General features: G+C 36.7%; 1 protein-coding gene across 6 annotated transcripts in view; it reads right to left on the reverse strand.

Annotated features, from left to right (window-relative positions):
- Window positions 1-27046, reverse strand: part of YTHDF3 (YTH N6-methyladenosine RNA binding protein F3) — a 40465-nt gene extending 13419 nt beyond the window's left edge. The window contains exons 1-5 of one of the 6 annotated variants that reach the window (XM_045896485.3): window positions 26680-27046; window positions 26172-26196; window positions 22710-22855; window positions 20300-20385; window positions 9180-10778 (exon numbers count right to left, since the gene is read on the reverse strand). In XM_045896485.3, the coding sequence (XP_045752441.1) occupies window positions 9180-10778; window positions 20300-20385; window positions 22710-22767 (1743 nt within the window). In that variant the 5' untranslated portion in view covers window positions 22768-22855; window positions 26172-26196; window positions 26680-27046. Of the gene's footprint in view, window positions 1-9179; window positions 10779-20299; window positions 20386-22709; window positions 22856-26171; window positions 26197-26471; window positions 26587-26679 lie in introns of those variants that run through there. The other 5 variants (XM_045896487.3, XM_045896489.3, XM_064588278.1 and 2 more) reach the window with 5 other exon arrangements.
- Between the last annotated feature and the right edge of the window lie 901 nt (window positions 27047-27947).

Consider the following 27947-nt stretch of genomic DNA (forward strand, 5'->3'; position numbering starts at 1 on the left):
TCTAAAGTAAATTCTGTCGTGCAGATTACTTAATCTGTACAAATATACTCAGAACATGACTGGTTCTTTGTTTTATTTTCCAATTAAACTAGCTTTATCATTATAAGTAATACAAACAAACAGCAAGTTAAAAGTAAAAAGTAAGCTCCCCTATCCACCTCTAGCCCTTTCTATTTTAAGTTCCTCCTATGGGTTGCCCCTATAAGTAGCATACTAATACATCAACTTCTTGTTTTCTCAATGCAGACACTATCAATTCCCATTGTATATAAGTAATTTATCACAGTGGATGGATATGTTATATTCTCCTTCTCTTCTCCCTCCTTACACTAGAAGCCACACTATTTTTAGTTTTAGTGATTATCTTTATGACTCTAAATAATACGCAAGGCACAAGTGCTTGATATATCATCTTTAAACAATTCATTGTTACCTTCAGAAAGATGAGAAAAATACTGCATTTAGTTGTTACTCTTCCTCAAATCTTTCCTTCCCATTCCATCTCATAACATTTTGTTCTAACTATAACTAAATCTTTTACATGTTAGTGTCCATTTCTACAGATGGAAAAACCAAGAGGCAGCATTCATTATGTAACTTGAATGATCAAGTACATAGTTCCTAAATTTAAAAAGTACAGCAATTTAAACCAATAAAGAAAAATTCAATGACATTCAAACTTTCCAAAGGGAAAGAGATTCTTCAAAGCATTTACTCATTTAACAAATATTTAATCGCCTATTTATTTATCAATCATTAGGTGCTAGGGATTCAGCAGAGAACAAAGCAAGCCCTGCTCTCACAGAGCTTATGTTCCAATGAGAACATGATTAGCTAGCAATGTTATTTTCTTTTTAGCTTCCTTCACTTCTCCAAGGTCAGTGGTTCCCCACTGAGGGCTCATTTTCATTTGTCAGGCTTCAAAGACCACAGTGCCAATTTAACAGACTGAGTGGAGATGCTTATAGTCCTGAGATAAACTACATACAATGAAGACCTATCTGATGCACAGTCCCTGTTGAGAGATACTTATTCTAGTATAACCAGTTACCAGGTGTTATCTTTCTTGAAATCCTTTTTCTGCTGAAAAACCTCTTCAGGTTACTTTCTCATGAAGGATAATGTGGCTACTCCTGTACACCTGAAATCTTTATTTTGCATTTCCCCTTCAATGATAAAATGTGACACTCATCTTTAAGAACATAATTCTATATACCCCATTCCCCTCCACTCTGAAATAAGATTTTCCCTATGAGTATCCAGAGTTGTAGATGGAAAAATTCTGATGATAATCTGATTCTCCTTTGTCTGCAGTACGTAATTTGTCTTTTGCTCAGGAAGCTTAAGATTTTCTCTTTATCCTGTCTTTAGTTCTTTTCAATTTGAAATAATCCTGCTACTTACTCAGCTTGAGCCCATTCCTTCTGAAAACATGTATCTTTTGTCTTTGGGCATTTTTCTCCAATCATTCTTCCCTTTGTTTTGGGAAATCTCTTTGATTTGAAATTTCAGATTAACTGGATTTAAAACATTAACATTTTATTATCTGCTGTGCACCGATTTTTTTTTGACATTCATGTTTCTCATTTCCAAGAAAATTTTCTAGTTTTCTTTTTTTACATATGAATCCTCCCTCACTAACAAATTAAATTTTATATTTTAAATTATCTTCTGCTCCCTAAATTCTTTGAGTTTGTCTTCACTGTTCTGCCATTAAGCTTGATTTTAATCAAATATATCAAAAGTATGTGTTCAAATCTAAGAATGAAGAACTAGACAAATACTATGATAACTAGCATGGATTCCTCTTCCAGTTTTAAGTTTCACCAATATCCCTTACTCTAAAAGACACAGCATGACTTTCCAAGTATTATATTAACCTGACAGGATGTCTAGCAAACTCTTCCATGGGGTGCTTTGATGGCAAGGTAACCTGGAGACTTACTCCATTGTCAAAATAACCAGAAGAAAAAACAAAAAGAAAGTCAAAGACCCAGTGATGAAAAGATGGAATTAGCTTCTTAAAGTCCTTGTCTTCTATCACAAGTAGGCCCAAGAACTTAATGAAAAACATGAACACACTAGGAAGAGAAATGAAAATTACTATAACCACAGACCCAAATGTAAAATTTAAAACTAAAAACCCTAGGAAAAACCATAGGAAAAAATATTCCCAAACCAAGGAAAGGCAAAGATTTGGGGTCAGATTAGTATAAGCCTTCTAAAATTGTTTTAACTATTTAAAATTGTTTTGGCTATTCTAGGACCTCTACCTGATCTTAGCCTAGGGCTTATACTAGAAAAAAGGCATAAAGGACACCACAGATCAACTGATAAGAGTATTGTAGTTATGTAAGAGAATATCCTTATCCTTAGGAAATATACACTATACTTTTGGGGGGTAAAGAACCATGATATATGGAACTTACTCTCAAATTGTTAAAAAAAACAAACACATAAAACAAACAGGGAAGAATGTTAATAGGTAAATCTGGATAAAAGGCATATGAGTGTCTCACATATTATTCTGATTCTTCCAAATAGATTAAAAATTATTTCCAAATGGGGCGCCTGGGTGGCTCAGTCGTTAAGTGTCTGCCTTCAGCTCAGGTCATGATCTCAGGCTCCTGGGATCGAGCCCCACATCGGGCTCCCTGCTCCGCAGGAGGCCTGCTTCTCCCTCTCCCACTCCCCCTGCTTGTGTTCCCTCTCTCGCTGTGTCTCTCTCTGTCAAATAAATAAATAAAATCTTTAAAAAAAAAAAAATTATTTCCAAACAAAAAAAATGAAGGAAAAAAAGATTCGCGAATATTGTTGCATGCTCAATCATTCCCCTATATTACTAAGGCACCAATGTATTTTGGCTATTTTCCTACTGATGAACATTTAGGTTGCTACCAGTCTTTTTACTTCATTCTATTTACTTCATTCTTGTGTGTTTTCTGGAGTATTTGGGAAGTTTCTCTTGGGTATATATCTAGGAAAACTGAATTATAAAATATATGAAATGTTCAGCTTTATAAGAGAATGCAAAACTACTTCCCCACATAGCTATTATCAATTTAATGCTCCTATCTGCAACTGCAGAAGAAATTTTGTTAATCTAGTTTCTCCAATACCTGATACCATCAAATTCCTTAATTTTACCAAATGAATGGATATAAACTATTTTCTCATTATAGTCCTGACTTGTATTTCCCTAATTATAAGACTATCTTTTAATATATTTATTAGCCATATTTGTTTCCTCTTTCATGAAATGACTATCCATCTTTTGCCCATTTTTCAATTGGGTTCATCTTTTTCTTAAACTGATTCACAGGAGCTCTTTACATATTCTTGATACTAATTTTTGGTAGGTTACATCCAACATTCTTGCAGTGCCTAACATGTCTTTCTACTTTCTTTAAAGCATCTTTGGATGAACAGATTTTTTTTTTTAAGTAGACTCCACGCCCAACGTGGGGTTTGAACTCACAACCCAAGAGTCACGTGCTCTACTGACTGAGCCAAGTAGGCGCCCCTTAATGAACAGATTTTAATCCGGTCAAATTTTATCAATCTTTTCTAATTAGTGCTATTGTGTGTCTTAAGAAATCCTACTTTACCCAAAGACCGAAGAGTATGCACCTGGGAAAATGTAACCTCCATATATTAGAAGGTTTGAAGAATTTCAGCAAAATACCAGAGGGGTCATGTTAAAAGAGAACACTAAACAATGACTTGCAAATCCTTTTATTTCAAAAAGAAAAAAGGCGTAACAAGTAAAAAAAATTCTACCAAAACACCACTAATTTATCCTTCTTGATGTAACCAAGGAGGACCTACAACAGACAGGGAACAAACACATCCTTCATCACTGGGATGCCAAGAGTATTTAAAAGCAGTTATGCTGGAAAGCTAAGCTGAAGTGCAAGCGTGAGCTTCTCTAAGAGAAAATCTACAAATAAAAGTCTACACATTCTTCCTGGACAAGGGATAACAGCACCAGGAAGAAAACTGGGCAAGGATATATGATACCGCAAATGCTAAACAGTTAACAAACAGGGAGAACTGTTTTCTGACATGGTGGTTTCAAACTCAAAGCAAAGTTAAAGTATGCCCACTAGCACATCCATTGTACTGGTTCTCCCTCCTTACTCTCACAGGCTGATGATTCACTCTTTGGTAAAGTGGACAATCAACATGATTCTCTCATCTCCACATGTGCAGTGTGGGAAGAGAATGTGCAACTAACACGAAGCATTGAAAGGAAGAAAGAAAAAAACAACACAAACCTGTTTTGCAGCAAATACCTGACCTGGATGATTCTCTTCCAGGTTCAATGGTGACAGAAAAAAGTCAAAATGAGTCAAATCATTTCACAAAAAAGGGTACTAATAAAACTATAATAAATCAAACTAAAAAGCTTCTGCACAGTGAAGGAAACCATCAACAAAACTAAAAGGCAGCCTACTGAATGGGAGGAGATATTTACAAATACAAATGACATATCCACTAAGGGGTTAAAGACCTGAATGGACATTTTTCCAAAGAAGACAGATGGTCAACAGACACAAGAGAAGATGCTCAACATCACTAACATTAGGGAAATGCAAACACAATGAGATCTCACCTCACACCTGTCAGAATGGCTAGTATCAAAATGACAAGAGGTAACAAGTATTGGTGAGGATGTGGAGAAAAGGGAACCCTTGCGCAGTGTTTGTGGGAATGTAAATTGGTGCAGCCACTGTGGAAAACAGTATGAAGGTGCCTCAAAAAATTAAAAATAGAAATACCATACAATCCAGTAGTAATCCCACTTCTGGGTATTTATCCAAAGAAAACCACAGTTTTAAAAATATGTATACATCCCTATGTTTATTGCTGCAATATTTATAAACAGCTAAAATATGCAAGCAACCCAAGTGTCCACCAATAGATGAACGACTAAAAAAGATGTGGTGTGTATTGTATATATACACACACAAATACAATAGAACATTACTCAGCCACAAAAAAAAAAAAAAAAAGAAATCTTGCCAAATGTGACATGGATGAACCTAGAAGGTTTTTTTTTTTTTTTAAAGATTTTATTTATTTATTTGACAGAGAGAGACATAGCGAGAGAGGGAACACAAGCAGGGGGAGTAGGAGAGGGAGAAGCAGGCTTCCCCACGGAGCAGGGAGCCCGATGTGGGGCTCGATCCCAGGGTCCTGGGATCACGACCTGAGCCGAAGGCAGACACTTAACGACTGAGCCACCCAGGCGCCCCTGAACCTAGAAGGTATTATAGTAAGTGAATTGAAAGACAAATACCATATGATTTCACTCACTTATATGTGGAACCTAAAAAACAACAAAACAGAAACAGGCTCATAAATACAGAGAACGGTACAGGAGTGAGGGAGTGGAGGGTTGGGGGGGTGAGGATGGGTAAAACAGGTGAAGAGGATTAAGAGGTACAAACTTCCAGTTATAAAATGTCAGAGATCAAATGTACAGAACAGGAAATAGCCAATACTGTTAATTACTGTAGTAACTTTGTATGGTGACAGTAACTATATTTACTGTGGTGAACATTTTGTAATGTATTTTAAGTGTCAAATCACTAAGTTGTACACCTGAAACTAACACTGCAGGTCAACTATACTTCAATTAAAAAAAAACAAAACAAAACTATATTGAGTCCAAATCATGGCTGCCAGAAGTTAAGACATTGGGGAAGAATGCAAATACAAAGGTATAGTACAAGACAATTTTCTGGGGATGATGAAACTACTCTGAATCCTAATTGTGGTGGTTATCTACAAATGTGTTAAAATTCATTAACTGCCCACTCCAAAAAAGTGAATTATACTGCATGACTTAACAAAAAAAACTTTTAAAAAGGATATGTACACGAATTTATAGGCGTTTCATTTACATTCTCCAAAAACTGGAAACAACCCAGAAGTCCTTCAAAGGTTGGATGGATGAACTGTAGTAAATCCACACAATGGAATGATGCTTAGTAATTAAAAGGAACAAGAACTGATATATAAAACAACATTAATACATTGCAAAGATATCATGCCGAGTGAAAGAAGCCAGTTTTAAAAGATTACACATTGTGTAATTCTGTTTATATGACATTATGGAAAATGCCTTATAGAGTCAAAGAACAGATTAATCAAAGGGGGAAGGAAGCATTTGACTACAAAGAGGCAACAAAAGGGAATTTACAATTTTACTGTATGTAAATTTTAAAAAAGAAGTTAAAAAGCATATGAAAGAGGAAGAAGTTTCAAAAATGGTAATTACAGGAAGCAGAAATAAGCTTTAAACAGCTTTGTGCTCAATAAACAAGATGGATTCTGGATCAAAAAAAAAACCAATCAACAGATATAAGTGGTAGCTAGATGTAATAATGTAAGCAAACTAATATTGTCACTGAAGAATTCAAAACTTGACAAATCACAAAATCAACACAAAGCAAACCAAATTAATGACATGGAAATTCAAATTTTAAAGTCTCCAAATGCAGAGAAAAATGATAAAGAACCAATAGCACCCAAGGACAAAGATGCACTGTATTTTTCGACATAACCAGAAAAAGGAAAATACAAATTAAAAATTCGGCCTATAGACAGATTAAGGAAAATTATAATAGAGGTCCATATTAAACACATTCCACATACATATTCCTATTCCAAGAATAATCTTTTTGTACACAAACAGAAAAAGCTATTTCCAAATAAAGAAAATTTAGGCTGGCCTCAGACTTCTCCATGATATAAAACTATAAATAATGTAATATAAATATAAAGCTGTAGGTCTAAGCCTGAATAAAAAGCCTGTGACCTAAGAATTTTATATCCAGGTAAACTTACTGTTCACATATCATGGTCAAAGAAAGACATTTTCTGAATCTAGAAGGACTTAATACATTTATTATAAATATTTATATTATATATAAATAAATATATATACCAAATTACTCTTCCTAAAAAAAAAAAAATAAGTTACATAAGATTAAAAAAAAAGGATTCAAAATAAACATGTCAAAGGTAGGTCATCATCAAAAGACTGGCAGTAAACCATGAAACAATTTAAATGTACAATTTTGAAGTTTAAAAATTATTAACTTTAAATCACTATGGTATGTAATTGTAAAACAATATGTAACTGTCATAAATAATTCCTGAGATAATTACATAATAAAAAAATAATAAAACTAGGACTAAAATTTTCAGACTGGGTAGGGAAGAAATGTGGAAGACATACAAGGGTGACCTCTCCTTAGTAGTGGGAGGGAAGAAAAAAGTTGAGAAATAGTTCCTTGCCATGCATCTTTTTTCCCTGAGCAATCTCATCCCACTTTCGCAGAATCAACTATTTAAGAACAGAAAGCTCCCAAATCTGACTCCCACTTCTAACTGCTTAATCAGAGATTTCACTGTCTGTATTTCTCCAAAGCATCTTACAGTCAGCACATCCTAAAAGGAAAACCTGTACTCCACTTTTCATACCCCAAATCCATTCTCCTGATCCACTATTCGTAATGGCAGTTACAATATATATGACTATTAACTCAACTGCTGAGCTCAAAAATTCAGGAGCTACTTTCAATCCCTTTTCCTTCATTCTCCCACATTTGACTGGAATCACTAGCACGAGAATCAACTAAGGTTAGCTCATTAAAAATATACACCACCAGGTCCCTTATCAAATTACAGTTGACCCTTGAACAACATGGGTGTGAACTGTGTGGGTCCGCTTATATACAGATTTTTTCTGTCAAATAGTCAAATACTGTCAAATACAGTACTTTCTCTTCCTGATGATTTTCTTAATACCATTTTTTCTCTAGCTTACTTTAAGACTACAGTATACAATTCATGTAACATACAAAATATGTGGTAATCAACTGTGTTATCAGCAAGGCTTCCTATAAACAGTAGGCTATTAGTAGTTAAGTTCTGGGTGAGCCAAAAGTTATATACAAATTCCAAACTAGGAGTTTGGCACCCCTAACCTGTACATTGTTCGAGGGCCATCCGTATATAAGATTTTCCTGCAGTGGGTCTCAAGAACCTGCACTTCCAAGAAGCACCTCAATAGTTTAAGTGCCCCAAGGTATACAAACGACTGCTCTAGAATCATTATTTCAATTATTATTCACCAGTGAGGAATGTTCACCAAAATAATTCCCTTGTCTGCACAGACCAAGAAGATACAAGACATGCAAGTTCACACATAGAAACAAATTGTTGACATTTTACAGAGTTAAGTTCCCACTTTACCTTAATTTCTACATAAGAGCTTTCGATAGTAACCAACATAATTTATTAGAAAAGCTTCTAACTTTATCCCTGCTGCATTTGAAAAGAAATTTAAATGTACTACCTATGGAAAAGTCTGCTAGTTGTCTACTCCTTCCATTTTTTCTTTTCTAAAAATAGGACCCAATTTTCTTTTGTGGTTTGAAACAGAAAACATTCCCCAACCTGTCTTACTCTGTGTGCCCTGTGATCAAATTCTGGCTTATATGATGCAAGCAAAAACAGTGCATAACTTCAGGGAAGTCTCCCTTAAGAGTCCCACAGAGGGTCAATAACGGAGTAAGAAATGAAATTCTGCAGTCAAAATCGAAAAGTCCATGCCTTCCCAACTCTAAGCTGCCTTCCTAAAGTCAAATCCTTACTATACTTTGAACAAGTGCTCTAAGTGTACAAATTAAAAAAATGACTCAGGAAAGAGTCTCAGGGAAAAAGTCTATTTTACTTCTCATAAATATGAAATAGTCAAACATTTATTTACAAAAGCTGTTTCAAACTCCTAATACATTTTTGCATAAAATTAATAAAATGGAATTAGTACTAGAGTCCCTCACCAGTTCCTAAGTCTGCTTAGTTATAAATGCACAATTTATGGAACTCTGATGAACACAACTCAATGACCTTTATCCCCGGAGTATGAAGAACAGGCAAATTCAGAGTCAGGATGACCCTTGGGAAAAGAAAATGATGCCCATGTGCCATGAGAGGCCCTGAAGGGAGTTTGCAGGGCTCTGTTTCTTAAGCTAAGTAGTTGGTTTCCTTCAGAGTAAAGCTCCTAAACTCAGAATGTAATATTAAAAGGCATTAAAGAACACCCATCCATACACACCACCCCAATAAAAAGACCCTACACAGAAAAATTACTGTACTCTTACCCTACGCATGGCTTCCTCCTCTTCTTGACGCTTTTCATAATGTGCAAAGTCATCAAAGATTGAGGTGGTATGCTTGAAAGTAGCAATTATTTTAAGCACTTGCTTAGCTTTTTCTAGGGGTACCTCTTGAGTGTCCCTTGAATTGGTGACTGGTTTGTTGTCATTATTTTCTAAGCGAATATGCCGTAATTGGTTATTGGGAACATCTTTGACAAAGATCCATTTAACTTCAAATTTGCCCTTCCACTTATCCTGAGACCAGACACCAGCATATGCATTATAGTCCACAACAGACTTCATTTCAGCCACTCCACAAAAATGTCCACTGCCATTCACACTGAAGAGTAAATACAGTGGGCCTTTCCCATTCAGGGAACGGTAAGCTGCATCCAAACGCTTATTACCATGCTCAGTACTACACCAGATAGAGTACTTAATTGAACGGTGTATGTCATCCTCAGAATAGCTTTTAATTATAAACACACGTCCATTCTTCAGGTTCCAGTCAAAGTCTTTGGGATTATAATTGTTTATGGCCTTTAGCTTTTCCAGCACTGGATGCACTTCTACGCTAGAAGGTGAAGCACTGACAGGAACAACACCTAAACCAAAGTTTTCACCGCCCACTCCATTGTTCTGGTTGAATCCAGCTCCCCTATTCCGAGGAGCTACCCAGCGATTCTGCAGCTGCTGCTGTTGGGGCTGCACTTGGTGAGGCTGGGCCTGTGGCTGAGGTCCTTGTTGCTGCTGTGGCTGTGGTGGCTGAGGCTGCTGTTGAGGCAGTTGGCTTTGCACCAATGGTGGTGGTTGAATTAATGGCTGAGGCTGCTGGATTATAGTTTGAGGAGGCAGAACTGGTTGGGTTGGTGGAGCCTTTACCACTGACCCCTTTTCATCCCAAGTTCCAATATTCATGTTGTGTTTTATAGGAGGTGGTGGCACAGCAGAACCCCCAATTCCCACATTGCCCTTGGGTTTAAGTTTCGGTTGAGGTTTGGCAGGCTTTCTGGCAATGGCAGCCCAGGAGGTTGGTTTAGGCGCTGCACTGCTAACTGGGGGCACACTATTGGTTGCAATGCTAGTCATACCACTGCTGCTCAAGGCTGTACCTACAGTTTTTGTCACTGCAGCTGTCAGGTCACCACCAATTTTCAGTCCGGTCATGCCTTGCTCAATACTACTAATGCCAGGCACCTTACTCAAAGTATCATTGCCAAATCCAGCCTGTCCGTCTGTAATAGCTCTCCCAAGAGAACTAGGTGGATAGCCATAACTGCTACTATAAGCAGAACTTTGTGTTGATTGTCCCTGAGATCCACTTGTCCCCCATGTAGAGAAATCAGCATTACCAGGAAAAAAGTTAAATCCATGTTGACCAAGAAATGGAGGGGTATTTCCTAATGCCCCAGGTTGACTAAACACACCATCTGGTATATAATGATGTTCTCCATTACTCATTTGTCCATAGGTTGTCAGATACGGCATAGGTTGGTCTCCAGCCGTGGACCATGCTGCTTCCCCAAGAGAATATGGAAATCCAATGGATGGAGCATAGTAACTAGGCATGTATGGATCTGACATTGGTGGATAGCTGTTACTCTGGAAGACAAAAGATCATAATCAGGAGCGAAATATCCTCTGACGAGCAGGGGAAAAAAAAGACTCTGAAAGATTAAAATCAAATAGTTTTAAATAAATGAAAAACCGATGTGCCCATTCCAGATAACATAAAAATCTCAAATCCGATTTTATCAAGACAAAGATTTGCTGGTAATTTTATTTTAAAATATTTGTTATAAAATTGCAGGATTTTTCGGGGGGAAGGAGATAGGTAGGATGGGGATAATTTTTAAGAGTCAGATCCTCTGGCACAATTTAAAAATACCATCATTTCCTCAAAAATCTGAATTATAAACTCCACACACATGAATTGATCATTTACAGCCAACTTTATTTTAAGCAGCTGATGTATCCAAAAATTTATATGCAAAGATTAAACAAACCTGTAAGGTATGCCAAATAATAGAGGAACTATAGTATACCTATCTATACGATGGGATCCAATTCAGCAATTAAATTTTGTACTTTTATTAAAATACTCAAACTGAGAAAGAAAATAATGATTCAAGATTATACCAATGGCATGATCTAAATGTTTGTTTTGTTTTGTCTTGCTCGTTTTGAAAAAGAATCAAAACAAAATCCTTACTTACTATGATTTCTTAATGGTGGGATAACAGGTGCCTCTTTTCTTTGTACTCTAATGTCCAAATTTTACCCAATAAAATCACCTTCCTGTTCAGAATTTTAATTTAGAAACAGTGAGTTCCTGTATTTTTTTCCAGAATTACTGCAATTAAATCTCGTTTGTTTTGAATACTAATCATTTAGTAATTTGCCAAAAATGAAGGCACCAAATTCTATTTAAAGAAAAAAAAAACCCAACTTTGTTACTAGCCAATGTAAAAAATAAGGTATTTTAAGGATTTATTTTGAAATGGGTTTCTTAGGCCAAAAACATGTCTGAGAATAGATTTTCACTCTGGTTTAGCTGTGATTTTTTAAGTGTTGGACAGACCTTTAGAATGTATAGAATTAAGCAAAATTTTAAAATTAAATCCAGTCAGGGCAACTAGTACTCCCCCTTATAAGGGTGAATACCATTCTAAGGGCTGATAATTCACTTAATATATAGAGGCATTCTTATCCTAAGTCCCCTGGAGCAAAGTATTTAACTTTTTTTTTCTGTTACTCTCTCAGAACTATGCTGCCACTACTATCCCATCCAAAAAAGTGTATCAATATAAATATGTAACAGTAACTTCATAAATACTACCTGGAATTCAACTGAAATTTCTTTCAAAGGCCTATCAATGAACACTGAGATATTATCACTATTAAGTTACTTTGACACACCTCACAACTGTTGAAATTGTCCTCTATGAGAAAGTTAATTTAAGATTTTGTCCTCTGAAATGATTCTGATATAACGGATATAAAAATAACTTATGAGAGGCTGGGTGGCTCAGTTGGTTAAGCGACTGCCTTCGGCTCAGGTCATGATCCTGGAGTCCCGGGATCGAGTCCCACGTCAGGCTCCCTGCTCAGCAGGGAGTCTGCTTCTCCCTCTGACCCTCCCCCTCCCATGTGCTCTCTCTCTCTCTCTCATTCTCGCTCTCTCAAATAAATAAATAAAATCTTTTAAAAATAAATAAAAAAATAAAAATAACTTATGAGAATCAAATAAAGGTTGCATTTAAATTAATAATTGTGACATAGACTTACTGATGAGTATTTCCAGCAAAGCTTGGACTTAAAAACAAAAACAACTCTGTCACTTAGTACTAGTTAAAGAAAAAAAGGACTTTTTAAATATACTCAATATATTTTACTATATTCAAAATGGGAAATAAATGGGTTACTGTTTACTAATCTAATTGAACATATTCTTTAACGGTATTACATAATTATTAACTATATTTAAAAATATATTCAAAGAATGCTCACAATATTAGTGTGAAGGAAATAACGAACATTTTTGGAACCACAACAGTACTGGCAACACCACACAGACCAACACTGGAAACACTGACTGCCATATTGAATAAAGAGAAACCCGAGGAAAGCTAACAATCACCAACAACGTTTTTCAAAGAAAAAAATCTTTCAGAAATTAGTAATGATTAAACTTTACTAGCCATGAAGAGCGCACGCGCATGCACACACACACGTGTGTAACCTGATCACTAAATTATTTGCTAAAAATAAAAGTACTCAGAGGGCTTCACACTGACAAGGAGGTCCCTGTGATATAAAACACTTAAAAAGCTTAATAAAAATGAATAGGTCAGCTAATATAACATATATAATAGATTAACATTTTTTTAAAGATATTATTCACTTGAGAGAGTATGCAGGAGAGAGCACTCAGGGGGGAGGGACAGAAGGAGAGGGAGAAGCAGACTCCCCATTGAGCAGGCAGCCTGATGCGGGGCTCGATTCCTGGACCCCAGGATCGTGACCTGAGCCAAAGGCAGACGCTTAACTGACTGAGCCACCCAGGTGCCCGTGATTAACATAGTTTTAAAATGATCTTTTTTCTGAAGTTGCTAAAAAAGATCCTTTTATTACTTTATTATTTATTTCAACCACTTACTGAATTCCTACATTGTGAAAAATACTGATACGTTCATTCTAAAAGAAAACCTACAGTTAAAGAGACACAAAACACAGGGAAGTGAATAAATCCCACATCAGGGAAGAGCAAGAGAGCTGTGCTGTATAGGGAGGTAATCAGTTTCAAAGTCTTAATTTAGAATGCTGGCACTGAAATCTGGACTCAGTACATCCTTACCTGGATGTGAGAGTGGAAAATCAGACCAGGTAGAAGGTTTATTTATTTATTTGAGAGAGTGAGAGAGACCGAGAGAGCACAAGCAGGGGGAGAGGCAGAAGGAGAGGGAGAGGGAGAAGCAGACTCCCCGCTAAGCAGGGAGTCCAATGTGGGGCTCCATCCCAGGACCTGGAGATCATGACCTGAGCCGAAGGCAGATGCTTAACCAACTGAGCCACGCAGGTGCCCCGCGGCAGAAAGTTTTTAAAGTTCATTCCTCATAATCAAGTTTTTCCAAATTACACTTCTAACTTACATTGAATTTTTTTTTTTAAAGATTTTATTTACTTATTTGACAGAGAAAGACACAGCAAGAGAAAGAACACAAGCAAGGGGGTTAGGAGAGGGGGAAGAAGGCTTCCCGCTGAGCAGGGAGCCCGATACGGGGCTCGATCCCATGACCCTGAGATCATGACCTGAGTTGAAGGCAGTCGCTTAACAACTGAGCCACCCAGACGCCCCATGTTGAATATTCTTATTACACCATCACAAATGCTGAATTTTGCAGTTACCTACCAAGTTCGTAATTTATCTGTATCATCTATATCATAGTAATTCAGAGGTTAGCAAACTAAAGGTCAAAGAGTAAATATTTCAAGCTTTGCAAGCCAAATAATCTCTAGTTGCTGTCAGTCATCTTTCTTTCTTTCTTCTTTTTTTTTTTAACAACCCTTTAAAAAGCTACTAGCTTAGGGTTTTTTCCAAAGAAAACAGGGCATAGACTGGATATGATCCCCAACTAGTTTGTCCACCCTGTTTTAACTGATTATCTAATCTGTACTAATTCCTAAAAAAAGGAGGCCAAAATTCTCTGGGGAATGGGAAAACAAATTCTGCCAACTCTGTTACCTATGGGGCTGGACCAGGCCCAAACTCTTTAGGTTAGCTCCATCAAAGTACTTAACCAGCTTCTAAAGGCAAGGCTTCATTTTGGGTTCTAGTAAGAACAAAGTTATAGGAAACTGAATTTCAGAGTTTCAAAGTAAGATATGGTCAACACATTTTGAATTAGTAGAGCTTCAACTGTAACTGGAAATATTTAAAAATATGTTCTGCTAAATTTAAGACATATTTTTAATTGCTAGCTATACGGAATATCAATCAAAGCAATCTACCTTAGTAGTGAAGAGAAACAAAAGTTCCACTTACTGATGATGGAAAATAACAACTGAAAACTTACTTTCATCTTTTACTTCAAACCTAGTTATAATGAGATATAATCAATGTAACAGTTTATGTTCAAATAATCACTTTAATAGAATACTCATAATTTGGAAACTGGTTATAGTGAAATTTTACTATATTCTTTAAAGATATGCAACCTTTAAACCAAATGATGTAAAATGTTTGACGTTTCCCTCACAGTCAAAGTACTATTTGGAAGAGGAAAAATTACATCAATACATAAATATATAAAGTGACTAAAAAAAAAAAAATCAATGAATATAATGAAACATACTTGTAACAACAGATCCACAGACCCTTTACCCACAGCACTAACTTAGAAACACAATCTGGGGAGGCCATTTAACATAAGGTTGAAGCGAAGCCATGAGATGTCTAAACCTTAATCCCAGCCCAGGTACTTATCAGCTATGTGAAAGTAGCCAAGTTACTTAAACTGTGAATTGTTTTCTCACCTACGAAAAGGAAATAAAGATACAGTACCTAAGACACATGAAGTATTCAATCAACAATAGTTATATTTGTTAATACAACTTGCCCCTTTAAAATGTAAATTAATCCCCAAACACAAGATATAATTTCAGACCTATACCAGATCTTAAAGAATAAAAACTCACGGTGTTATGTAGTAGTCAAGGATATGGACTCAATTCTTTAATCTTTTACTTTCTATGTCAGTGATCTCATCAGATCATGTAATTTCTCTAATCCTGACTTCGTTGGTAAAATGAGGATAATACCTGCTGATCTTATCAATTGTAAAGATTTTCTAAAATCTACCGTGCTAACTACAAAGTGCTATATGAAAGTATAGGAGTAAGGCCTTTTACCTTCAGTTTTTAAAATTTTTTTTTAAGATTTTATTTATTTGTCAGAGAGAGAGAGAGAGGGTGCACGCACAAGCAGGGGGAGCATCAGGCAGAGGGAGAAGCAGGCTCCTCTCTGAGCAAGGAGCCCAATGAGGGACTCGGTCCCAGGACCCTGGGATCATGATCTGAGCCAAAGGCAGACACTTCACTGACTAAGCCACTCAGACATCCCTAGTTTTTTTTTTTTTAATTTGAAATCTAAAATACAGAAAAAATTAAAAGATCCTCATTATAATTTTATTATAATTATTTCTTAGTCTTACGATATACATCAACTGTTTTTCTAATATCTCAAAACTTGAACAAGAAGGTCATGATTACTGCTCTGACTTGAGACATTTTAATACAACTCAATCATAGCTAGTCTTTCACACAGAAACTTAAGATCCATTTTTACTTTCTTTCCAAGAAAGAAGAAGCTATAAATACCCCAGAAGTTCAATTAGAAAGGAAAAGGCGTAATTCACCAATAAAAGCATTTCCATACAGAGAAAAACAAAAACTGTTTTCTATTAAGAACTTGAGGTACTTCAAACTCCAGAACAGTTTAGAATACTTTTAATGCTTATGTGTATTTTCTTCTAAAACTTTAAAATTATTATTATACTTTTTAAAAAGTATACCCTACACATATCTAATCACAAGGATGTCACCAAAAAATGTATTATACGTGGTACCCAGTTAACCTAAATATTTCAACTGTAATTCTTTGTTCCCTAATTCTAGCAGATAAAGCAATCCATTAATTCAACACTTAATAAATGCCTACTATGTGCCAGATACAGTGCCAGTCACTGGAGACAAAAAGATGAAGAACATGGACTCTGACCTGGAACACTTCCCAGGTCTAATGGGAAAGACACATATACCCTGAAATTTGATAGGTACTGTAATGGAAGTACAAGCAAAGCAAAACAACCACTCTAGTACAAAGAGCAGGGAAGCAAGTAACTGGGAGAATCAGAAGAGACTTCATCAAGGGATAGATATAGGAGTGAGTGTGTGTACAGATCATACAAAGAGTGAGATCATGAAAGAAAATATTCAGAAAATATTTATATTCTTAGAAAATAGTGACTCCTATATCCTCAAGCAAACTGGAGAAAGTTGACCAAAGACAAGGCAGGGAGGGAAATGGAGCAATTTTAAGGGCACTCATAGAACAAATGTATCCACTGTTGTGAAGCTGTGGTAACTCTTTAACATGACAGTGGCACAGACTTGGACTTTAAGAAGATTGCTGAGTGGCAATATAGAATTACTAGTTAGAAAATCACTCCAACAGGCAGAGATAATGAAAACCTTAACTAAGGGCAGTGATGGCCAGGACGATAAGTAACAAAATTCAAAGTATTTTTTACTTTCTTAGTTCTCTATTCCACTTCTCTGACAAACATGGCTAGGAATTTATTTTCCCATATAGACAAGCAGACAAGCTCAAACTTCTTTTTCCAAGTTATTCTTCAAATTTATATGCACAAATTACACGGCATCTTTAACAGTACCATTTAAACCTAAATCTTCCAATCAACTTAATTACCCGATTATTCTGAGGAACTTTAGAGAACTAATTTTAAGACCTGAAGGATGAACAGTTACTTTTCAAATAACTATAAAAATTATCCCTTAAGAAACTGAGCACTAGAAAATAGAACATGTTACCACTGAAGGCCAACAACCTGTTTTTAAAGTATCCCTGGATTTGATCTGAATTAGATCTAAAGTATACAAAACAATTTAAGTCATTAGCCAAAAAATTAAACACTTTTCCAGACAAAAGATTCATTTTCTTATTCACAATATTAAAATCAGATGAAGGAATTTAATTTAAAGACATACTACACATTTAATTGAAAAAATTTTTAATTGAACATTGAACTATAAATGCTTACATAATTTTAATATGTTACTAATGGGGCGCCTGGGTGGCTCAGTCGTTAAGAGTCTGCCTTCGGCTCAGGTCATGGACCCAGGGTCCTGGGATTGAGCCCCACCTCGGGTTCCCTGCTAGGCAGGAAGCCTGCTTCTCCCTCTCCCACTCCCCCTGCTTGTGTTCCCTCTCTCTCGCTGTGTGTCTCTCTGTCAAATAAATAAAATCTTTAAAAAATAAAATAAAATAAATAATATGTAACTAATTGAGATATTTCACCAATATTTCTAGTTTTCACTAACCTGCTTTAAAAGGTCAATTTTAAAAAATTTTCCCTTTTATCTAGGTGTTATGAGTAACTTGAAGTCTTATACAAATCATCCCTAAGATTTCAGATAATTTTCAATTTTTCTCTCCAATAAACCCAGTTTTCAACATTCTATAGTGTGAGTACTCCTTCAAAGGTAAATAATATGTGCTCTGGTTACAGATAATTATTTTTAGTATTACAGAAAGCTAATTGCTAAAAACCTATTCGTTAGTACTGACAAGGAGAGGGAGGAGAGTACAGCCTTAGTGGCATCAAATTTTAAAAATTCTCTTTAAATAGCACATGAATATATATTCAAATATCATAAAAAACCTATTAATAGAAAGCATACGACTTTCTATTTAAACATCATATTAAAACAAATCTTTTCTAGATTATTTTTGTCCCAAAATAAGGAAACTTTTATAAATACAATTTAAAAATTGGGTTCACTAAACAAATCTCTTCTACTGTTAGAAAATGACAGTTTTCTGACACTTTCAAAGTTTTTTTTTACAAGTGCCATCTTATGCAGAATTCCAACATATAAAACAGATAAAAAGCAGAGCACAGCTCTGGTTGCTTCAGGGGATGGGATCAAGAGTACTCTCCCCTGGTTTTCCCTAGGCAGACCTGAAGCACCTCTGTGGAATGCCAAAAAAACAATCTTCTAAGCCCCCGTGACAAATAAATTATATAATCTGTTACCACGTAAAACAAGAGAATTCTTACTGGTTACAATTCTCAAACATTTACATTCCATTAAAATTCCTTGAAAACAGAGGTTGTTTGAAAACAACAGGATCTTTGTAACTATATCCTTGTCTTAGAAAATCATTTTACACTGTAACACATAAAGTATGAAATCAAGTAGCAAAATTCAATTATTTAATATTTAAAACAATTTCCCAAACTTATCTGATCATGAAGACCTTTCTGAGAAAATATCTACTATACTTCATAATATCAGAATGTCTAAAAAAAAGTTGGAAACACTGCCATAAGAGATGTTAACTGAGATTACTGTATGGGCCCAAATAATAGGATACTGAACATTTCTTTTAAAACTTGCACTGCAATTCAAAACAATGATCTCCCTAATTTCCAGTTATACATTTCTTTCACAACCTTTAAGTGCAAAGTAAATCTGTTACCAAGATCATAAAGTTAGATAATATAAGTATGAAATAATTTTTTCATTCTTTTATGAGCAGCCAAACATTCATAGATTTTATAAACCGTTTTTATTCTTTCTCACTTATTTCCTCCCAATACAAGCTAGGAATGTAGATCAACAGACAGAAGTGGGTGGTTAACGAGAAATGACCAAGGGGTAGATCAGGTTGAACAGAACCATGGCTCTCCACACTCCTAAAAACAATCCTACATACCACAAATTGGGAACTACTTCTTTTCAAACTTTCCCTACAACTCTAAAGGCCTACAATGATATTTGTTTCCTTGTTCTTTTACAGTTTAAAAAAAATCTAGAAGTTAAGATTTCATGGTTCATTTTTCATATACCTTTTTTTAAGCAAAACAACAAAAGCAGTTTTAATATTCTTTCCCCAAAAAACTGGTTAATAATAAAAGTTTATTTTTTTAATTTACATTAACAAATGAATGCAGAAACAGTATATAGAGACCAAAGAATACTCTTTCATTTTTCAATGCTTAAATCTAAATTATACCTGTATACAAACTCAATTATCTGTGAAAAATCTAAACACAAAAGAACCTCAAAAGTCACCAGTTTATTTGATTTTATGAAATTCTCCAAGCCTACAACATAGAAGGCAAGCGTGTTTATAAATCTATTCCCTACGTTAACTGGCTGTATTAAAACTTTAATTCTCAACGAAATTCAAACTGGAATACCTTATAAAAGAGAAAACACTACATTTAACCAGAATTTCAGGCATAATTACTCCTTTCCCACAAACGTGTAGCTAATTAAATCTTGTAATTTGCTTTGGCTATGAAGATACGGCAGCAACATTAAAAGGTTAAATTCTTGGGCGCCTGGGTGGCTCAGTTGGTTAAGCGACTGCCTTCGGCTCAGGTCACAATCCTGGAGTCCCAGGATCGAGTCCCACATCGGGCTCCCTGCTCAGCGGGGAGTCTGCTTCTCCCTCTGACCCTCCTCCCTCTCATGCTCTCTGTCTCTCATTCTCTCTCTCGCAAATAAATAAATAAAATCTTTAAAAAAAAAAAAAAGGTTAAATTCTTTCAAAATTTAAAAAAAAAAAAAGTCTACCATACCATATACAAATAATGTCCATCTTAAAATTTTTATATTTCACAATCTAGTTGCAGCCACCTAGAATTTCCAAAGAATTCTCCTGTACCACAAACCTGCAACTGTTACTCAGTATTATGCAGGCACACTAGATTGATACATGTCATGGTTAGCCTCAATTAAAATATCTATTTGAAAAATCCATTAATACTAATGTAAGTTTAATTTCCTAAATATGGGACTGTCAGACTTACCTGATTTGTCTGGCTACTTAAGTATGGCTCAAAATCATCATCATTTACAGCATCTTTTTGATGAATCGAACCGTTTTGTACTGAAACTAAAAAATATGTTTATATTAGATGTGTGGTAATTATCTTTATGAAACTGACAGAATAACCTAACATTTTCAATATTTTTTGACCAACTCAGAAAAAGTTATCCTGAGTTGTTCTTTTTGTTAAAAATTTAACTTAATATAGGTACAAATATTTATGTGCAACCAAAAACTTACAAATCTTGTATATACCCAAGATTACATAAACTATATATACACTTCCCATTACCAAAAACATAATGTAAATATCTCACTTTCAACATTGTTGCAAACAGTTAAATTGTTGGAAGGGTTCCCTGATACTATATTTGAATCTAAAATAAACACTTCAAATAGTATTGTAGACAATCGATTGCTGAATGTTCTCTACCTTTGTTAAATCTCTATATAATTTAGTACAAGAAAGGTAAATAAAAAATGAAATAACTTTCCTTGGTAACTTAAGTTAGAGTAAATGTCTTAAATGTTCCCAGTTAAAGAAAGTGGCTAAAATTCATTGAAGCAGTTATCACAAGGAATAAATTATAAAAAATCTAAATAAAAAGGCCCCTAATTCTAAACCAAAAAATTACAAAAACTTTCACTTGAAAGTACAAATGAAGACACTAAAGATAACCATGATTATTCTTCAAACACATAAGAAAACCAGAGAATAATTTATAATGCTGTATTTGTTCAGAGATCATTTCCCAAAATGCTTTATAAAGTTGTTATTCTCTGAATGCAGTCTCAGAGTGCTTTTGAGCACAGACTAGAAGTAAAGTCCTGGGTTTGAATCCCAAGTCTAACAATGAGAAGCGGGGTGATCTCTAGTTAGTGGCTTAGTCTCTCTAACTCTACTTCTCTGTTCAAGGAGGTAATTAACAGTACCTACCTCATTTCATCTGAGGATTCAAAGACAGTATTCAATAATCCTGGCTATTATTATTACATAAAATATTATAAGATCCAAAAAGACTAAAAATTACTTTAGGACCACATAAACAGAAGCTTTACAAGGCTAACACTTGATATGATGACACTGCCTAAATATATACTATTCTACTTTTGAAACACGTGAGATGAAAAAAGCTGAAAGTTTCTTATGTTTGTTGACTAATCCCTTAGAAACAAAAACAAAAAAAACCCTTTCAGAATCTGAAAATTCCCTGCTTAAAAATACAGTGTCACAGTTATTATAAATTAAGGCTGGGGGCAATGAATTTAAGTTGTGTGTTCCTCTAGAGCATCATCACATTTTTATTTTCCCTAATTTTCCAAGAGTTTAGATCACCAAAAATGTAATTATTACAAGCTGACAGTGGCATGGGAGCAAAGATAGGTGAAATCCCTTCACTCTTTGCCACTAATGATCACTCAAAGAAATGATACTACTCTGTGAAGCCTTCAAAGTAGACCTCTTATGATACTACATTGCCCTCAAATCACAAGAGCAACACGAAGGTCACCTTGATCTTGGCTCCACTGAGATGGTTTAACTGTATTTGGTAAGGATTCCAAGAACCAGAGTTGAGCTAAATGTGCTCCCTACAATTTAAATATATAACAGCTACTAGAAACAAAAATAAAGAGAAGGGTACCTTAGGTTTTTTCTGGTGGGCTAATCATTTCAGCCCAAGAGATTCTAACATGTCCTTCACCACTGGCTTTACCACCCCTTTATCAAAGGTGGTTATGCATGGTCTATTACCTCTGGGAAAAAAAAAAAATCCTCACTACACTACTGGACTATGATACTAGTATATGTTATTATCTGAAACAGCTACCCATTTCAAAATCACAACTATCTATTTCTTGTATTCATCAGATTCTCAGAAATTTAGTCCATGCTGCTAATAATAGTAAAAAGTACCCACTTAAAATCTGTCTAAATCTATATTATGGTGCTACTCTTACTCATTTCCTCTGTTCTATTCTTTATCTTCTAATTCTAAGATGCTGAGACTAAGAACAAAATATTCTCATGCACTAAGTAAATATACAGTCTACGGTCTGTGCATAAATGATGCATAAATATGTCTAAAAAGTTCTAAAAGATTATTCAAGGAGTACGTCAATCTAAGGAAAAAATATTTAATTAAAAGTATTTCATGAATACTAACAAGCAATTTGCATTAAATTAGAATCTGAATAAGAGGCTAGCCCTTGAATTTCAGAAGCATACCTTTCCTTAAGAAATTTAACTGTCTTTAAAGACTTTAGTTTTTGAACATTACTTAATGACAATCTAACGTCTTGGAGACTGAAAGCCATTAAATAGCAAAGATATCCAAGCCAGTCCCATAGTCTGTACAAGTTCTTCAGGGAAAAAAGAACAGATGACTTACATGATTCTTCGCCTGTTTCCTCTGCTCTATGAAGCAGAGTCAAATCAAGATAGAACATGGGCCTTAGGAGCCAGGTGATTCTTTGCTCTGGTCCTGACTACATCAAGTTAGGAAAGTCAACAGATCTGTGCATCATGTTTTCCCACCTACAAAAACAGCGACAATACCATATACCCTCTATCTCCTTAAAGGAATGTTTTGAGGATTAATAATAAAATGAAGCCTAAAATGACAATAAAGTGCTTTGCAATCATTTCCAGAGGGAGTGTGGAGACAGGATACAAAAGAACACTGCCAAAACACTGCATTTTCCACTACTTTTCTGAAACACTAAAATACAGCCAAATTCAACCTAATTCTTTTAAACTGCAATTTTACCAAACAATTCTGTCTCTCTGTTGGGAAGGGGTGGGGGGAAGAGAGGAGGGAAAAGATAAATTCCTTTCCATATATTCGTCTATTTATACACTTAAGGCACAGGAGGAAGCTGGTAGCAAGGCTGCTAGGAGTACAGGATCTGACACTTTTATCTGTGGTGCCTGCAGGGAAAGGAGAGGTACCCTTTTATTCTGGCAAGCAAAAATTCTGGTTATTAATAAATAAAAGTGATATAAAATCAGTTTCAAATTATGAACCAATAAAAATAAATAAATTATGGACCAATAGTTAAATTATCCTTAAATTTCTACTATCCTTCAGTACTACCCTAGCCAAGGATAATAAAGAGTTCTAATAGTTAACATAAGGAAAATCTATTAACTAAAAAGAACTCAAACTTACAAAAAAAGAAAACCTAGAATTATTACTTATACTACGAAAGCATTTTTGCCTTACAAAGAGATTGATATAGAATTCCTTTAAAATTTTAGCTGTTAGTGCACTTAAATCCTTAAGGATATACAGGAAAAAACTTAGAAAATCAAAGACACTAAGACAGGTGTTAGGCTCACAGTGTCAAATGAAGATAATTCAGAAAGGAAATACAGCATCTCTGAAATTAAGTCATCTGAAAAGTATTATGCTTTCACAACTTCGACAACTCCTCAGCGACATGTTATTTTTCATGTTTGAGAAGTTGAATTCAAGTTTAATACTCAATATTCTTAGAATATTCAGGCTGTAGTTCAAGAAAAATAACTGCTTTCTGCTTCACAAAAGTAAACAGAACTGTAAAACAGTTTTACTGGCTTGAAAACCAAGTCAGCTAAGGCACGGTAGTTTTTCTCAAACACACACATAGCTACTTGTATCAGTTCACTGCAGGTGCTGCCTTCGCCTTGTAATTCTCCCTGCAGGGGCATAAAAATACAAGTGACGTATATGTGTATTTGTGCACTTGCAGCATCTACCATTTTAAAGCATCTTAAATGATTACCAATACTCTTAGGCCAGGAGAGTTTTTCCTCCTGCCATGTCTTAGGCAACAGTCTCCCTGCACCTTGAAAATAGATGAGGTGAGGAAGGTGAAAATAAATCCAGCAAATAAAATGGCAACTAGAGCAGTGGACTACTGTAATTGTAATTCTTCATAACATACAATAGGATTTACAGCTAGAATTATCACTTTTATTCTGTAGATAGAGGGGAAATTCTGACCAAAAGGTGCAATGTGTTCAAGCTCACTTGGCAAGTCAGTAGCCACAGGAAGTATTAGAACACAGGTCTCCTAGGAATCCCAGTCCATCGTTCTATCCATGGATAAAACTATGAATGGAACAATAAGGGTGAAAGAAAGAAAATTTCTTGGAATAAAGAGCTATCCAAATAAATACTCTGTGTGTGTCTAGATACATCTAAAAAAGGCTATGCTGATGGATCAAAAAAATTTTAACCCAAAAAATACTTACTTATAAATGTCAATATGCAATTATTGTCATAGATAACTTATATCTGTATCAGGGATATCACTAGGACATACCTAAGGGAAATGACTATATCACAATCAAACTTAACAGTAACTCAGTAATGGCTTACAATGCTGTAGATGCTTTATTCTGTCTTGTCAAACAAGTAAGTACTTCATTGAACTTGCATACTTACCTTAAAGCAGGTAACACAAAACACTTAGCATTTCAAATAGCCTTGCAAAGTGCCACCTCCCCACAGATCTAGGATAAAATAATTTATGCTAGGCAATAATGACCACAGATTTCATATATCTCCAAGTCTATATACTTCCTCATGAGCAAACTAGCAAAAAAAAAATTAATGGATCACTCTTTTGAAATTTACAATATTTTAAAACATTTAAAATAAACAGTATCAAACTCTGAGGTTTATGCTTACAACGGAAAATAATCCTAAAATTGAACTTTTAACTGTAAAAACTAAAACTTCTAAATGTGTATATACTCCCCCAAAATACATCTTTAATCAAAAAAATAAATTTATACTACCTGATACAGTGCCATTTATCTGGTATGTACAAATTCTCAAACTGTACTACAACTCAAAATTAACTGACCTGAGTACTCAGAACCTATTCTTTTCAAATTTGCAAAGGCAAATAAAAACCCTAAGAATATAAAGAGCACCAATAAAGACCTTGAACTTACATCTAAAAAGCTACTATACCTCTTATTTTCTAGGTAATACTTTACTAACTGAAATAAAAAACAGGAAGCATAATTCTATTTAGTCTAATTTCAGGCCCTATTACAAAATGTTATAAATCTATAATTCACTGTAATGTTAATTGGCACTGTCCCAAGAAAGCAGTTATTGTTCTATACTTACTAATGTCACATGATTAATGTCATAATGTTTCAGTCAGTTGACTGTATTGTTCCATATTAATAGACACAAAAAACATTTTTTTTTAAAATGCTTTACTTTCAATGGTTTTTTGGGGTTTTTTTTTTAACTGAAGAGTAAAATCATATAGCCAGAGCAGAAACCTCACAAATTATTTCCTTCCCAGTCCTTTCTAAAATACCAGATTGAGTCCTTGCAATCAGGGCTACACAGCACGATGACATGCCTGTTCAGTTTTGATCTCTCTCATGTTTTAACTGACTTCACTAGAACCAGTGGTTAACAGTACAGTTTTCACTAATGTGACATGGAATACAACTTGAGTTGCATTTTTTAACATAACCCAGCAATGTCGAACAAAATGTCCACTTATCTGCACGCATTTGGAGAAATTTTTGTGGTAGAAGTTACATAATACAGATAAACTGCAAAATTAAAGAAATGTCACCACATTTATAATACCTCCTTAACTGAAATACAACTAAGAAAACTTTTTGTGTATAGTTTGGTTTCTAAAAAAGTAGCTTCAAAGCAAGGAACTACCGAAGTTTTGGGTAGCATTTGGCTGGTTTGGCCGTGATGAGTGTTTCTCTAAACATACATTTCAAAACAAACAAAAAACTGGAGAAAAACAAAAAAGGCCCTGGCCAAGTCTAAAAGTGACATCAGACGAACATTAGCAGATAAGATAAAAATACTCAAACTCACCTTTATTTCCTTGCCCTTTAGGTCTCTGCGCAGCAAGACGAAAGAGGTGGTAATGAGAAGAAAAAAGAGAGAGAGAAAGTGCGTTAATCAAAGACCTTATCAAAGACAAGTTATTTTCAACAATCCGCGTAGGAGGAAAACCCACCACATCCTCCATAGCCTCCAATTTCCCAACCACCCCCAGTCTTTAAACCTCCCACCCGCCACTCGAAATCCGTCTCCCAGAGGTCGCCTGGTCTCAGCCCCACGTCGGCCGCCCTCCGATTGCCCTAAGGCCCCTAGGAGCGGTCGTTCCCCCACCCAGCGCGGCTCCGCAGCCGCCCGTCTCGGCCGCAGGCTCCCGGGCAGGGCGCACGCCCCGGCCCGGGCGGCAGGACCGCAGCAACTTGCGCCCGAGGCACCGTTATGGGGCCGGCAGCGGCGGCGACGGGGAGGAGCCGAAGCCCCACGCGAGGGTGGAGCTCCAGGGCTCGGGCCTTCGCCGAGCCTGAGGCCTCTGCTCCCTCACCTGATCCACGCTAGTGGCTGACATTCTTCACCGCAACCCGAGAGCTGCTGCCGCTGCCGCCGCCGCCGCCGCCGCCGCCGCCGCTTGGGCCTCTCCCCGTGCACTCACAGCAGTTGGCTGCCGCCCTCCGCCGAGTGACTGATCCAGCCGCCGCCGCTGCCGCCGCTCGTTCAGAAGCCAGAAAGAGGGCCTCGCGCTCGGGGGTCCGTGGAAGGGGCCCTTCTTTTCGGCGTGCAGGCTCCTCTTCCCCCTCTCGCTCTTCGCTCCTCGGGTCCACAATGGCGGACAGACTCCCTAGTCTCACTTCCGCTCCGAGCCTCCCTGACCTTCCGCTCTCCACTCTGACGTCCCTGCTCACCTCGCTCTTCCTCCCCCACCCGCGCGCCCGCCAGCCACCGACCTTGGCTCCGCCTGCGCATCGCCACGTCACCGGAGACGGGCACCGCTGGTCGGCCCCTGGACGCATGCGCCGGGGAGGGAGTGCGCCTGTGCGGCGGCGAGCGCCGCCTTCCAGGGACGCTTCGGTGGCTTCCTTCTGTGCGACTCCCGGGATGCAGGGCGCGCGGCGGGCGATGGCAGCGGGAAGCGGGCCCGAGCGGGATGCCCTCGCACGATGGGCAGGAGGAGGCCTGGGCGGGAGGCGGCGGCTGCCTGGGAGTAGAGCAGTGCCGGCGGCGCGCTCCTGGTGGCGGAGCGGACCTTGGTGGGTTGCAGCGTCGCAGCCGCACCGGGTGAGCGAGCAACGGTGGCCGGGCCTCCTCCAGAGCCTCCTGAGGCCATCCAAGGCCACGTGGGCGGCCGGGTTAGTCAACCGCCCTCGGGACAGAGATGCTGGGCCTTCCGCACAAGCCAGCACGTGCAGCGAAAGTGGCTGGCTTAGAGCTTTGGGCACTGAAGCAGAGAGGAGGTGCGCCCGCCAAGTGTCCGTTCTCACCAAACCCCAGGCACATGCTCGGAGTAACTCATAATTAATCCATAACCTCTGGAGTCGAATTTACCACCCAGTTCCTGCACTTGTGTCCCCCTCCCGTAATGTTATCATCTCAGGAAACATACACATAGTTACAGGTTTTTCAGTCCTAAAAGTTAGTTTCAAAAGAAACTGGTTAAGTTACTTTCTGCAAACTGGCAAAACCAAAGCAGCCGATTTGCAACATTTTGAAAGTTTTGTTGAAATAACATTTTTGCAATAAAGGCAAAGATTCCTTGCCTAACAGGTGTGACGTGGACTCTAAAAAAAGAAATAATTTAGATGACTAAATCCTTGC

The sequence above is a fragment of the Mirounga angustirostris genome, unplaced genomic scaffold, assembly GCF_029215605.1.
Source record: "Mirounga angustirostris isolate CCGP_5_RB_7025 unplaced genomic scaffold, mMirAng1.0.hap1 SCAF_4, whole genome shotgun sequence".
Classification (NCBI taxonomy): Eukaryota; Metazoa; Chordata; class Mammalia; order Carnivora; family Phocidae; genus Mirounga; species Mirounga angustirostris.